Below are 14125 nucleotides of genomic sequence, written 5' to 3'. Positions count from 1 at the left end.
ACCACAGAAAAGTCTTTATACTAACAGAATAGCCAGTCTACATGAAACCGGAAGTGAAGAACGAAATGAGAAAACATTCAAAATAAAAAGAAATAATGCCACCCAGATAACATTTTATTGTTCTACCGTGTCAGTTTGTTGTGTAAAAGCATATTGATCACAATTTACGCATGGCTGAAGATAATGACAAGGTAAAGAATGTCTCTTTATTGTAAATATCTTTTTGACTTTCAGTCCATTCTTTTATAGTGGGTGGGGTAACGATTACAGGAGGTTTGGAATGAATCTAACACAATACGTTTTACAACTAGCTGTGAATAATGAAATTTGTATCCTGCTGGAGCTTAATGTCACGGCATGAACTTGGTCACGTAAAGGAAGAGGTAGTTGCAATAGTCCAACTCCCTCCGGGTCGCTGGGAGTTGCGATAGCATGTCTTTCCGTTGTATCGGCCCTCTTAATGAAAACATTGGAAAATTGAAAGTGAACAAATACAAAAATATGCATGTGTTATATGTCAATATATAGTTTAATTAGTATTCTTGGACATAACAACGAAAACTGCATTTAAATCCGTAATGTTTGACAAAATACTTGCTAGACTTAGCTCCCTTTAGTAATCTGTTTCATGTTCCGACCCTCTCATAGTATCAGCCCTTGTGATTGGTTGTTAAGATTTGTTACTATGCGCATGTTCTTGTTCTAAAAAAAGTAATGGATAAACGAAACTCTTGCTAATTTTGTTGTTAAAATATTTTTACATTTTATTGAAAAATAAGCGGCATATAACACATTTGATAACGCTACCACTTATCCATTAACAAAGTACTTACGTGTGTTACATTATTTAAAACTCGTAGCATCCCCTGGAATAAACATGACCTTCTTTCCAATGAACACTGGAAATCATGGGAATGATCGTCGTAATAGTCATGAATAACCATCAAATAAATAACAACTTCTAAATTTGAAAAAACATCAATTTTCCCGCACGTCTTCAAGGTTTTTCGTTAAAGGGCCGATACTATGAGGAGGGCCAAAACTATGAAAGTAAGGGATAGTCCAAATATTATTCTGAAAACACTCGTATTCTCAATATTGACGCATTTTTTAGCAAAACAAAAACAGCACTCATTTCCCAATTTTCATCAAAATGCTGCACATTTTCCCATTTCAAAGGGACCCAACCCCATTCCCAAAATGGTGAAAAAAACACTGCCTGTTTATTTGAAGCTAGCATTTATTAATGTGGTGTTAACATTAACATTCCGTAGCGTACTTTGGATAACAAATTTAGTTATGCTCATTTAAGAATTTAACAATAAACTGAGATCCTGACTGATGATTAGGGCCTCGTTTGACACTGACTCAGGTTGGCCATCATCAACAGTAATAGTTTTGTTAAAGCCATACTTTGACAATGGCAGGCACCCATGAATAATTAAAACGGAAATGGTATAATTGATGGAACAATTTTTTTTAGCTTTTTCCAGAATTTATCAAGCCTGTTCTATTGGTTATAATCAATTTATCAGTTTTATATGTACACTTGCTAGTTACATGATTTTGGAACCAAATTGATGTTACTTTCTTTATCTTTCTTCATTTTGGTATGTTTCAGACAGCAATTGGGAATTATTTTTTTCTCCGATTTGGTCGGTACCATTTATGAGTTATCGATACATTATTAAGAAGAAAGAAAATTGTTGATTGTTGACCAGATCCTTACTATTTGTGCTACATAACCCCCTATGATCTGGCTTTTGATCAGATGGTTATTTAAAACGTGTTAATTTCTGTTTTCAGTACTCCAGACGGAGTTTTGTGTCCAGTTTGCCGTCAGACTACAGCGATGTACAGCCACGGAATTACGATCCAGAATTTATATCAGCCATCAGTAATCAGATGCAGGTGCCGGACTCAATCCCTGTTCTAAATGGTGGAGACACTGGTACCACAAGTTTGTTATAAATTAAAACATTTAAACTGAATAACAATAAACACATATAGAAATGGGTGTTTCTGAAAACAGTTTTCTGCATTTCATACCCTTAAATTGTGGGTCCTATAATGAAATTTGCATCAAATGAGATGCAAACATTTTCTGATGTGGTGAATTTTAAATTATGAAGTGCTCACATAATTAATTGCTTTGATGGGAATAATACATAATAAATGTTGTAATTCATTGAGTCTGTTCATTCTATCTTTTATATAAACAATACATTCAAATGAATGATGCAGATGCAGGAAAAAGAAATGCATGAACATATATATGCAAGTTAATAGCTACAGTACAGCATCTTACATGCTATTATTATTCTGGCCACAATCAGGACATTTGACCTTGTGGCGGGACACCTTAAACAGTGCTCCAGATAACATGCGTAAAGGCGTAAAAACGAATAAAATTTCTTAAATAACGATTTAGATTTAAAATCTTTGCGTAAAGTTACGCATTGAAAAAATAAAACACGAATTCGACATTTCCGAACGTGCGTAAAACTTTCAGTAGCAAATTATATATGGTAAACATTTCATCCCGGTTCTGACTTGTCGAGGCGCTCAATTAAAACTACAACTTTATGTCAACGTCACTTTGCTGTGAGGAAGGGCCACACTTAAGAACGGTCGAAAGGCCAAACAGTCTCGATTCTGTTCTCCTGGTATTACAGGCGAGTCATTACTGTTTATTGTACCTTTTTAATTACACTTATCGTAATTTTTATACACAAGTAATAAACAACATACCTATTCAAAATGTCATTAAAATTAAATGTTAAATATATGTTTTTGATATGACTTTAACGGCGACCAAAATGCCATTATGACCTAAGCCGAAGTGTCAGTTACTGTTTTTAATAAAAAATCAAAATGGCCGACCGAAGCGGTGTATCGAAGCGTGGAAGGCAAAAAAAGCAAGATGAGCAAGATAGATGTGGGGTCTTTTGAGCCAGAAAAAGCTGTCCGATTATGGGAAAGCAAGAAACGGAAAAGAAAGCCAGGCTTTTCCAAGACTATAAACCAAAATGTTGGATTGTTGATGTGTCAAAAACAATGCATAAAAATTATTTGGTAATATAGTGTTAAGAATTGATTTTATAAATAGGGGGTGAAATAAGAATTAATTTTCGAAATAGGGAGTAAATAAGAATTTGACCAAATTTTTATCTGGAGCTCTGCCTTAAATCAATCTTTAATTTCAGTCTGTGTGTAACACATGCTTCACATGAATCATAGACATTTTAAATCAAATTCATTCCAACATTGATGATTAATGTGTTTAGGCATTTTATAAACACAAATTTTTGTCTTTTGTTATGGAAATAAACAGTTATGAGTTAATTAAATTATTTTATGCGTAATATTCAGTTTTTCTATTTAAAGGTTTGATGCAATTGACAGCCAACCGAGAAGTAGATTAGATACATGTATTTCACATTAAACAAAAGTCAGCTGATCCCCTGATGTGCACAAATTGTTATTGTAATTGTTAATTGACATGTGGATTTGGGAGTAAATGCAATAAGTACAATTTTCTTAAAATGAGACTAAATTTAATGTCAATATCCAGGAACACAAATTACTAATTTTCCATTTATTTCTGTGAACAATAGAAATGCATTTGTCTGTCTTTGATCAAATAACGTGTTAGAATCCTACTTCCACATGCTTATAATTCATGGGGACCACAGAAATTAAAGACTGATGTTCATGTAAATCCTGGAATTTGACACACACATTATGCAGTATATTTCTAATTTCCAGGCTGTGAAAACTGTTCATTAAATCGATGATGTTATGTTTCGGATTATTTAATTAAACATTTTATAAATTTTAATGAATTATTTTCATAAACATGACATAAAACCAAGGTAATTCACCATGTTTTTCTACATTTGTAGAGTTTGACATGCGCCGAGGATTGGACTGGCCAGAAGAGTCACAAGGGCAGCGCAGACACAACATGAATGTCCCCGAAAGAATAATGTTAGCAGGTAAATCGGTGTATTTTTATGTCCCCCACCACTATAGTGGGGGACATATTGTTTTTGCCCTGTTTTTTGGTTTGTTTGCACCAGCTTTAACATTTTGCAATAACTTTTGCTATATTGAAGATAGCAACTTCATATTTGGCATGCATGTGACTGTATCTCATGGAGCTGCACATTTTGAGTGGTAAAAGGTCAAGGTCATCCTTCAAGGTCAAAGGTCAAGAAAACTAAATCAAAGCGGCGCAAAAGGGGACATAGTGTTTCTGACAAACACATTTCTTGTTTGTGTAAACTTTTGGGTCATATGGCCCGTCTCAATCTCAAAAAGTACATATTTTTCCTAAATTCCCAATAAAAAGTTAACCAAACACAAAATAATTATAGTTTACTTTGTATTTCTTCCAACGGGTCGCATATAGCAGTCGGACTGTCCGTCTTTCCTGCATTCCATTTTCTGGAAGTTCTTTAGGAAATGCTTTTAGATAGTTTGATATTTAGCTAGGCTGTTTTGTGAGAAAACTTGAGGTTTTGTCATAGCCAGCTCGTTGTCGGCCGTCCGTGTCATGCTTAAACCTTAACATAGGCTCTAAAATCAAAGTGCTTCCACATACAACTTGGAAACTTCATATGTAGATGCATTTTGATGAATTTTACATGCCACGCCCATTTTTGGGTCACTAGGACAAAGGTCAAGATCACTTCTGAAAGCTTTCATTTATTCAAAACTGCACCAACAGCTGAGCGTTGGCACCCGCTATGTGGTGCTCTTGTTGGTATGTGGGTCAACCTATATTACTTAAAGATGAATTGTGAGTTTCATTCAGGTCCTTTGATTTTTGGAGAAGATATGGACCTTGGACTCCGATATTTTATCTATAATAACTGTTTTCCAGAGGGTCTTTTTACAAAATGCTTTCAGATTTTAAGCTTAGCATTGGTATGTGAGTCCACCTACATGACTTACAGATGAAGTGTGTTTCGTTCCAGTCCATTAAGTTTTGGCGAAGTAATGAGCCTTGGACTTGGACAAAAAGGAATTTTTCTTAAAATGACACTTTTTTCACAACGTGTTCAGGCCCCAAACTTTGTCAAACCTCAATGGACTGTAACTTCCTCATCATGTTTTCAATTGGAATATAGCTGCTGTGTGGCTACAAAGTGCAAGCATGATGTTTCACAAAGGCAGCCTTTGTTTATTTTTTGTAAATTGCAACATTTAGATAATTTCCTTATCTAGCTCTTTTAGTTAAGCCTAAGTTATCATAAAGTTGAAATCACTTTTTATGCCCCCGGATCGAATGATCGGGAGTATATTGTTTTTGGCCTGTCTGTCTGTCTGTCATTCCGTCATTCTGTCAGCAAATCTTTAACCTTTCATTAAAGTTTTGCAATAACTTTTGAAATATTGACCATAGCAACTTGATATTTGGCATGCATGTGTATCTCATGGAGCTGCACATTTTGAGTGGTGAAAGGACAAGGTCATGCTTCAAGGTCAAAGGTTAACAAAAAAAGCGGCGCATTAGAGGACATTGTGTTTCTGACAAACACATCTCTTGTTTTCTCAATTATAAAGTATTTGTAAGAGAAAAAACAACAAAGACGCCAATTTTAAAATGATGCCAAGTTTACCAAACCAAAGAGTCTCGGGCCCCATTTAATGATTTTCAAAATGATGAAAAAATAAACACTGTACACTGTATATTTTAATAATAGTATAAACCTTTCTATCTTCACTGATGGCATCAAATAGTACAGAGACACTCTTTATTGAGTCTTTTTCCTTGTGTAAACAGAAGTTTTTATGTCAATGAAAACAGTTGAAAAATCTCTAGTGGGAATCTATCATGAGTCTGGGTTTGCTGATCAGTACATTTTGTGGCAAATTGTGTGCTCAAGTGCAGCTTTGTTTCTGCATTGTGTGTCTGAATTTTTAATTCATCTGCTATTTAGTTTTGTCAGGCTGTCAAATGCTTTTCTTGTCATCCTTCTTGTTAGTCCATCCTTTCGTCAGTTTTCATGTGTCTTGTGATCCTATGTACACAAAGTGCACTTATTAATTTATGTTGCATCCTTTCACGTGGGACTTGTACATCTTGTCAGATTGTTTCTGGTTTGAAAATTTCTTATAAAAACAACAACAGCTATTTTTGTATTCAATTAAAGAAAATTATATGTTTGCAAGGAAAAAAAAAATTAAAACATCCTAATCATCATTTATACATAACTGGTTATTTAAACAACTTTGATTTTTTATTTTCAGACATGTTTGAAGTAGAATCAGGTTAGTTGGAGCTTCCTGATTATTAGTAGGATGGTATAAAGAACCACAAGGGGTGGTAAATTATTTTGAAGGGTCGTTAAATGATTCAAGAGGGTCTTATCAAAATTAAGGAGGGTCGAGGGTTTTTTATCTGATTTTGGGGAAAGGGCTTGGCCCTTTTTTTTTAGGGAAAAAAAATCGCGCGATATGCTTGATTTTGGGGGAAAATCACGCGAAACACCAGATTTTGGGGGAAAATAATGAAAGTCTTAAATAATCAATTTAACATATTTTACTGTTTTTAAAACAAATTCAAGGCAACAGATAATTTAATTATGCAATATGTTCTATTTTCTACACTGGATCAGGTTAACTTATGTATTTAATGTTTTTTTAAAAAGAAGGGTTTTTTGGTGGGGGGGGGGAATGAAATCTGCGGGAAAATTTACCTGCTGAGGGGAAAAAAATCCGAGGGGAAAGGGCCGATTTTCGGCGGGTAACAAAGAAGGAAAAAAAACCTGGGATCGTATAAAGATTCAAGAGGGTCGTTCAATGATTTAATTTGATTGCATTATGATTTAGGAGGGTCATATAAATTATAGAGGGTCATAAAATGATTAAGGAGGGCTGTAAAAACTGGTTAAATTTAGGAGGGTTGAATGAAGATTTAGTTGGGTAGTTAAAAAATTTAGGATGTTCATATACATATTTAGAAGGGTGTTATAATGATTAAGGAGACTCATTCAATGATATAAGAGGGTCGTTCAATGATACAGGATAGTTGTTCATATTCAGAAATAATTAAGTGCATCAATATCATGCATACATAAATTGTAATGCATACATTTTAATATGCTGCACAATAGTATATAAGTTGTGCAACTTAAAATAAGTGATTTAACACTTTTAGAATGAATCGTGTTTGACATGTTCATGGGTATGCCATCTGGAGCACTGAATGTATATATACATGTAGTTGACATGTTCAGAAATAATGCACCAACAAATTGCTTATTAATTCAGGGCTTTTATTCCTTCTTTAGCAAAGGCCTTATAAAGGCCCCCTCCCCCAAGAGAAAGACCCCTTCCCCAAAAAGAATTACTTTAAAATGATGCAATGGCAATCTTAGTTTGGGGAAAAAATCCCCTTTCTTAGTTTTGTCGATAAAAATATCTCCAAAAATGGAAAGCAAAGCCCCCCCCCTCCAAAAAAAGCCCTGTCATTTAAATTGCATAAATTCAAAGAAGCAAATGTGTCTGATATGTCAATTCATTTGATACAGTTTGATAGACAATTTAATGAGACGTTTCATGACTTAAATGTAAAAATAGAATCCTAGTAAAAAAAGGTTCTGTACCTTTATGCTATAACTTTGAAAGAAGCATTGTCTCGATAATTTACAACCACCTCTCATATGCCCAAATAGGTCATTGCCACTATAAAGTGAAGACTACAATATTTGTTAAATAATAGGTGATTGATAAGTCATTGTTGATCTCTTAAACAATTATTTTAGGTGTAAAAAGATTGAGATGAAGTATATATCTCTCGAACATTTTACTTTTAGGGGAAAAAAGGTGACTGAGAAATAATTGTTGAACTCTTAAGCATTTTACCTTTAGGGGGAGGTCATCACATTGGTTCACGACAAGACTTTCACCTGAACTTTGATGGACTTCCCAGGGGAGACTACTACGAATCTGTCGGACTTCAGACCCCGCCAAGGACCCTAACTCTGGATGAGAGGTTTCCCTCTCTTGCTTCGGAGGATAATGATGAGACAAATAATGCAGAGACTAGAATACCAAATGGGTACGTTTTTATTGCTTTGATCTTTTGTCCTTTTTTAGCTCACATGAGCACAATGTGCTCATGGTGAGCTTTTGTGATCGCCTTTTGTCCGTCGTGCGGTGTGCGCTGTCAACATTTGCCTTGTGAACACTCCAGAGGCCACATTTATTGTCTGATCTTCATGAAACTTGGTCAGAACATTTGTCTTATTGATACCTCAACTGAGTTTGAAACTGAGTCATGCTGGGTCAAAAACTAGGTCACTAGGTCAAAAAAAAGAAAAACCTTGAGAACACTGTTGAAGTCACATTTGATGCCCAATCTATATGTAACTTTGTCAAAATGTTTGTCTAAATGATATGTTGGTTGAGTTCAAAAATGATTCCGGTCCGTTGAAAAACATGGCCGCCAGGGGGCGGGGCAGTATTCCTTAAATGGCTATAGAGAAACCTTGTGAACACTCTAGAAGTCACAATTTTTGCCCAATCATCATGAAACTTGGTCAAAACATTGGTTTCATTGATATCTCGGACGAGTTCAAAAATGGTCCAGATTGTGAAAAAACATGGCCACAAGGGGTCGGGGCAGTTTTCTCTATATGTATATATAGTGAAATCATGTGAACACTCTAGAAGTCACATTTTAGGTCCAATCTTCATGAAATTTGGTCAAAAGATTTGTCTAATTGATATCTTGGATGAGTTCAAAAAAGATTACGTTTGCTTGAAAAACATGGCTGCCAAGGGGCGGGGCATTTTTCCTTATATGGCTATAGTAAAATCTTGTTAACACTCTAGAGGCCACGTTTATAATCCTATCTTCATGAAACTCGGTCAGAAGATTCATCCCAATTATATCTTGGACGAGTTAAAAAATGATGCCAGTTGGTTGAAAAACATGGCCACCACAGGGGCGGGGCATTTTTCCTTATATGGCTATAGTAAAACCTTGTTAACACTCTAGAGGTCACATTTATTTTCTGATCATCATGAAACTTGGTGAGAAGATTTGTCCCAATGCTATCTTGGATGAGTTCGAAAATGGTTTTGGTTGCTTTAAAAACATGACCACCAGGGGCGGGGCATTTTTCCTTATATGGCTTTGTATGGCCTTAGTAAAACGTTGTTAACACTCTAGGGGCTACATTTATTGTCCAATCTTCATGAAATTTAGTCATAAGATTGATCTCAATGATATCTTGGATGAGTTCGAAAATAATTATTTTTGCTTGAAAAACATGGCTTCCAAGGGGTGGGGCATTTTTCCTTATATGGCTTTAGTAAAACCTTGTTAACACTCTAGAGGCCACATTTGCTTTCAGATCTTCATGAAAATTGGTCAGAAGATTTGTCCGAATAATATCTTGTTATATCAGTTGAGCGACTTTGGGCCTTTCAGGCCATCTTGTTTGCAATTGCTCAGAAAGTACTGGATGTAACTAATCCAGTGTTTCAGGAATTACATTTATAATGCCCCGCGTATATTGTTTTGCACATGTTGGTCGGTCTGTCGGTCGGTCCGTCCACCAGATGGTTTCCCGATGATAACTCAAGAACCTAGGATCATGAAACTTCATAGGTACATTGATTATGACTGGCAGATGACCCCTATTGATTTTCAGGTCACTAGGTCAAAGGTCAAGGTCACAGTGACTCTAAATAGTAAAATGGTTTCCGGATGATAACTCGAGAATGCTTACGCCTAGGATCATGAAATTTCATAGGTACATTGATCATGACTGGCAGATGACCCCTATTGATCTTCAGGTCACTAGGTCAAAGGTCAAGGTCACAGTGACTCGAAACAGTAAAATGGTTTCCAGATGATAACTCAAGAATGCTTATGCCTATGATCATGAAACTTCATAGGTACATTGATCATGACTGGCAGATGACCCTATTGATTTTCAGGTCACTAGGTCAAAGGTCAAGGTCACAGTGACTCGTAACAGTAAAATGGTTTCCGGATGATAACTCAAGAATGCTTATGCTGAGGATCTTGAAACTTCATAGGTACATTGATAATGACTGGCAGATGACCCCTATTGATTTTCAGGTCACTAGGCCAAAGGTCAAGGTCACAGTGACTCGAAACAGTAAAATGGTTTCTGGATGATAACTCAAGAATGCTTACGCCTAGGATCATGAAACTTTATGGGTACATTGATAATGACTGGCAGAAGGTCAAGGTCACAGTAACTCGAAATAGTAAAATGGTTTCCGGATGATAACACAAGAATGCTTACGCCTAGGATCATGAAACTTCATAGGTACATTGATCATGACTGGCAGATGACCTCTATTGATTTTCAGGTCACTAGGTCAAAGGGCAAGGTCACAGTGACTCGAAACAGTAAAATGGTTTCCCGATGATAACTCAAGAATGCTTATGCCTAGGATCATGAAACTTCATAGGTACATTGATCATGACTGGCAGATGACCCCTATAGATTTTCAGGTCACTAGATCAAAAGTCAAGGTCACAGTGACAAAAAACGTATTCACACAATGGCTGCCACTACAACTGACAGCCCATATGGGGTGCATGCATGTTTTACAAACAGCCCTTGTTTGAATTAGGCATTCATGGATACCTGCTTAAAATCTTGATTTTTTAATATCACATTAAAATATTATTTTTTTCTGATTTTCAAAGAATGAAAGGTCAAATAACAAAAAAAATCTTCATTGTAACATACATCTTTTTAAGTGTAATTAAATAAAAATGCAAATCATTTCCTGAAAGAAAAATGATGGAAATTGATGTTTATTTAACTAAACAGGATCCAGTTTGTACAAAATAGGGTAAAATATGTTTCCTGTTCGATACCTCTTAGTTTGAAAATAAAATGCACACTGTACTATGTGCTTGGTTTGTAACATAGTTTGTACTTGATGGATTAAGTCCAGAGGCATCATGCTATCTTGTGTGTAGATTCAATTGTATTGAAATCTTATTATAAGTCTGATTTCAAAAAAAAATAATTTAATTTGGCCTGTAAGAAGTCTGTTAGAAAGATTTCTGAACATTTTATTTTTTGTACAGTGGACTGAAAGTGTACTGTATAACATTCTGTTAAATATTTCAGCAGAACTGTGGCTGTGAGAGATCCTGTGACACCGACATCAGAGATAATGATGTCAGAGGAGAGTTCACTGCAGTTACGCTCACAGGTAGAAGTGATTATATATTCTACCCCTTTCTGTTCATTTGAGCCTTTTTCTAAGAAAACTGGGCTTAATGGATATGTGTTAAGTGTCATCCCGGATTAGCCTGTGCAGTCCCCACAGGCTACTTACGACACTTTCCACTTTTATCGAATTTAAGAAGTCTCTTTCAAACAATAATCCAGTTCAGGCAGAAAGTTTTGTCTCCGATAAGACTGTGCAGACAGCACAGGCAAATCGAGGGTTGACACTTTACACCTATGCTTTAAGCCCAATTTCCCTTATAAAGAGTTTCATTTAATCCTTAACCGACTGACAGACAGACTGCAAACATGCACATGACTGTCCATTAAATGTCTAATCATCGTCATGTCTGTGACAGTTGACAACAGCATTAGAGGGTAGCAGGGTAATTGTGTGAGGTCACTGTCAAGTTTGATAACTCTGACTTGCAATTTACCAGAATTATGCCCCTTTTTAGTACTAAGAAAATTCACGAAAACTTTTGCAGGTTACAGCTCCATTTAGATAGTTAAACAATCTTATTTTGTTTCATGTAACTAACTTTTTAACTTTTACAGATTAGCACCATCAAATATTTTATCATAGTCATTATATCAGGTTGCTGACAGAAAATGCATATTACATGTTAAAAAATAAATACAGTCAAGCAGGCTGTTTTGGGACAGCCCATGTTATATAAGGAAAGTGACCAATGCCTATACAGGCAACTGAACAATAAACATACATGTTAGTATGTGACTGTTGGAGTCAGCCCTTTAAAAGGTAAATGTCATGGTCAGCAGAAACTCACTAATGTAGAATAAATCACAGGACATAAGCATGTATCAAGGAGTATTCATTATTTGTTAAATTGTATACATGGCTAAGTTAATATACAGTTACTAAGACCAAATCATTTACTTATAAAGTGGATTGTTTCTTTCTTGTTTTAAAACATATTGAAAGCGATTTTTATCTCTCAATTATATGTTCTGGACCACATTCTTAGCTATGGAAATAGTGCCCTTTAAACCAATTCATTTTATATAGAGAATAATAGGTTAGTGTTGAGTATAGATCAGGTTTATCATGCAAAAGGCTTAGAAAACAAAAAGCACAAGCCTTGGCGAAAAAATGACGTCATATCATGGCGTGGTTTATAGCAGAAATTTGATCAACGTGGCTTTAATCAACCGAATTTACTGTAAAAGTGGGATAAAATATGTTAATGCTGTATTGCCAAACCTAGTTAACTGAATATGCTATTTAATATTTTTGTTCTTATGTTTTCAGTTGCATCAGTTAAACAGAAGACTGACAATGCTTGAAAAAAATCAAGACATCATGGTGAACAGAGAAAGGCTAGTTTTTGGAGCGACATTCGGATATTTTATTCTCAAATTCATGTTTTGGTTTTTCCGCAGTAAATGACGGTTTCAGGGGAATGGACCAATGAAATTGCTTCTAAATATTCACTCCTTTTCGCTGATTTATATTTTGCTGGTGATTTTTTACAGAAAGAAATTACTTTCTGGTAAGATGAAATTGCCACTGGCCTTGCATTATTTGAAAAATGCCTGGGACCATTTGTTTGCTTGAAAAAAGGAACTTAAAATGTATCTGTTTATATAATGATAAATGTGTGCTTACAGGGGACAAAAATATTTCTAAACTGCGCTCGTCCTGCAGGACAAGTGCATTAAAATTTTCACTCGTCCTGCAAACACATGCACTTGTCCTTAAAATATGGGTGAAATGAAGATTGCAAAGGGCTGATATGACTAATAAAGTTTCTTGTATCACTGCTAAATTGCTGCTTACTCAGTTGTTCATGCCAGCTGATCACAAAATAAATGTTAAGCAGTGAAATAAATTACTTTATTTATGAGGAACACACAATAAATAATTGAAGACAATTTTGTGTTTGCCGTTTTTCTAATACTCGCGTGCTTTCCGTTTCGGACGTTTGAACATCGCTACCGCCAACTTTAAAGAACGCTCGTATGTCAGACATTTTTCTGACGAAATTCAGACTGGTTTGAAACCGTAGATTCTACTTCGCGTTTAAATAATTCTTTAAAAATCAATACTTACAGTGAATGCATAGGTTAGTTCCCTGTCACCATGGACGCGCAAAGTTTACACCAAAAAGCCAATATTTACTGGGGACACAGTCTCGCATAACAACGTGCACCTGCTGTATGAAATTTACAATTACAATTTCCGGTTCATTCGCGATCTACTTTCGGAATAGATATGATTTAAGAAAATGATTTTATTTAATGAAAACAAGTCTTACTCGTCACAAATAAATATTTTAACATCAGCTTTTTTCACTCGTCCTGTAGGACGAGAGCTTTAGGGAAATTCACTCGTCCTTTCGAGATTTTACTCGTCAATACGAGCGGACGAGTGGTATTTTTGTCCCCTGGCTTACACTTGATAATTGAAATTTCAAAGATGGCCTGTATACAACAATTATTTCTCATTGACTATAAAAGGGGCTGATAAAGTAATATCTGGCTTAAGAAATTTCTATTTCGCTTAGTCCAGATAAGAAAGACAGTGATTTTGGGCACTTTAAATGTCAGGCACTGTAAGAAAGTAAAAACAAAATTTGGAACAGTACCCCAATGCAGCGCTATTTTAAACAATTAAAATAAAGAAAAAGTTTTTTTATCTTATTCCTCCTAAATAAATTGACATAAGAAAATAAAAATGAAATAAAAACAAATGTAACCAAAGTTTATATGTAATAATTCATCTTTCATCATCAAACACATGTAGGGTCCAAACCCTTCTAGGGTTAGAACCCAGGAATTCTAGAGAAATATTTATCTTTCCACTTGCACTGGAGTGCTTGAAAATATTACCACAAATACTATTTTTTTTACCACAATAAGTT

General features: G+C 35.3%; 1 protein-coding gene across 2 annotated transcripts; it reads left to right on the top strand.

Annotated features, from left to right (window-relative positions):
- Window positions 1-13: 13 nt before the first annotated feature.
- LOC127857958 (transport and Golgi organization protein 11-like) lies at window positions 14-12865 on the top strand. 2 transcript variants are annotated; one of them, XM_052394741.1, is made up of 6 exons: window positions 14-191; window positions 1807-1951; window positions 3906-3998; window positions 7882-8071; window positions 11142-11223; window positions 12514-12865. In XM_052394741.1, the coding sequence occupies exons 1-6, from the start codon at window positions 171-173 to the stop codon at window positions 12649-12651; spliced, it is 669 nt and encodes a 222-aa protein (XP_052250701.1). In that variant the 5' UTR covers window positions 14-170; the 3' UTR covers window positions 12652-12865. The 2 variants fall into 2 exon arrangements, with proteins under 2 accessions (XP_052250701.1, XP_052250700.1); XM_052394740.1 differs by having other exon boundaries at window positions 15-191; window positions 11139-11223.
- Window positions 12866-14125: the final 1260 nt, after the last annotated feature.

Source organism: Dreissena polymorpha, chromosome 14 (genome assembly GCF_020536995.1).
Source record: "Dreissena polymorpha isolate Duluth1 chromosome 14, UMN_Dpol_1.0, whole genome shotgun sequence".
NCBI classification, from domain to species: Eukaryota; Metazoa; Mollusca; class Bivalvia; order Myida; family Dreissenidae; genus Dreissena; species Dreissena polymorpha.
This window is presented reverse-complemented; position numbering and strand designations above follow the sequence as displayed.

What these genes read in the sequence shown, in the direction of transcription:
- LOC127857958 (XM_052394740.1), top strand. Translation starts at nt 171, where the DNA reads ATGGCTGAAGATAATGACAAG. An exon ending in TCTAAATGGTGGAGACACTG is followed by an intron (nt 1,952 to 3,905) that starts GTACCACAAGTT and finishes CTACATTTGTAG; the next exon opens with AGTTTGACATGCGCCGAGGA. An exon ending in CGAAAGAATAATGTTAGCAG is followed by an intron (nt 3,999 to 7,881) that starts GTAAATCGGTGT and finishes TTTTACCTTTAG; the next exon opens with GGGGAGGTCATCACATTGGT.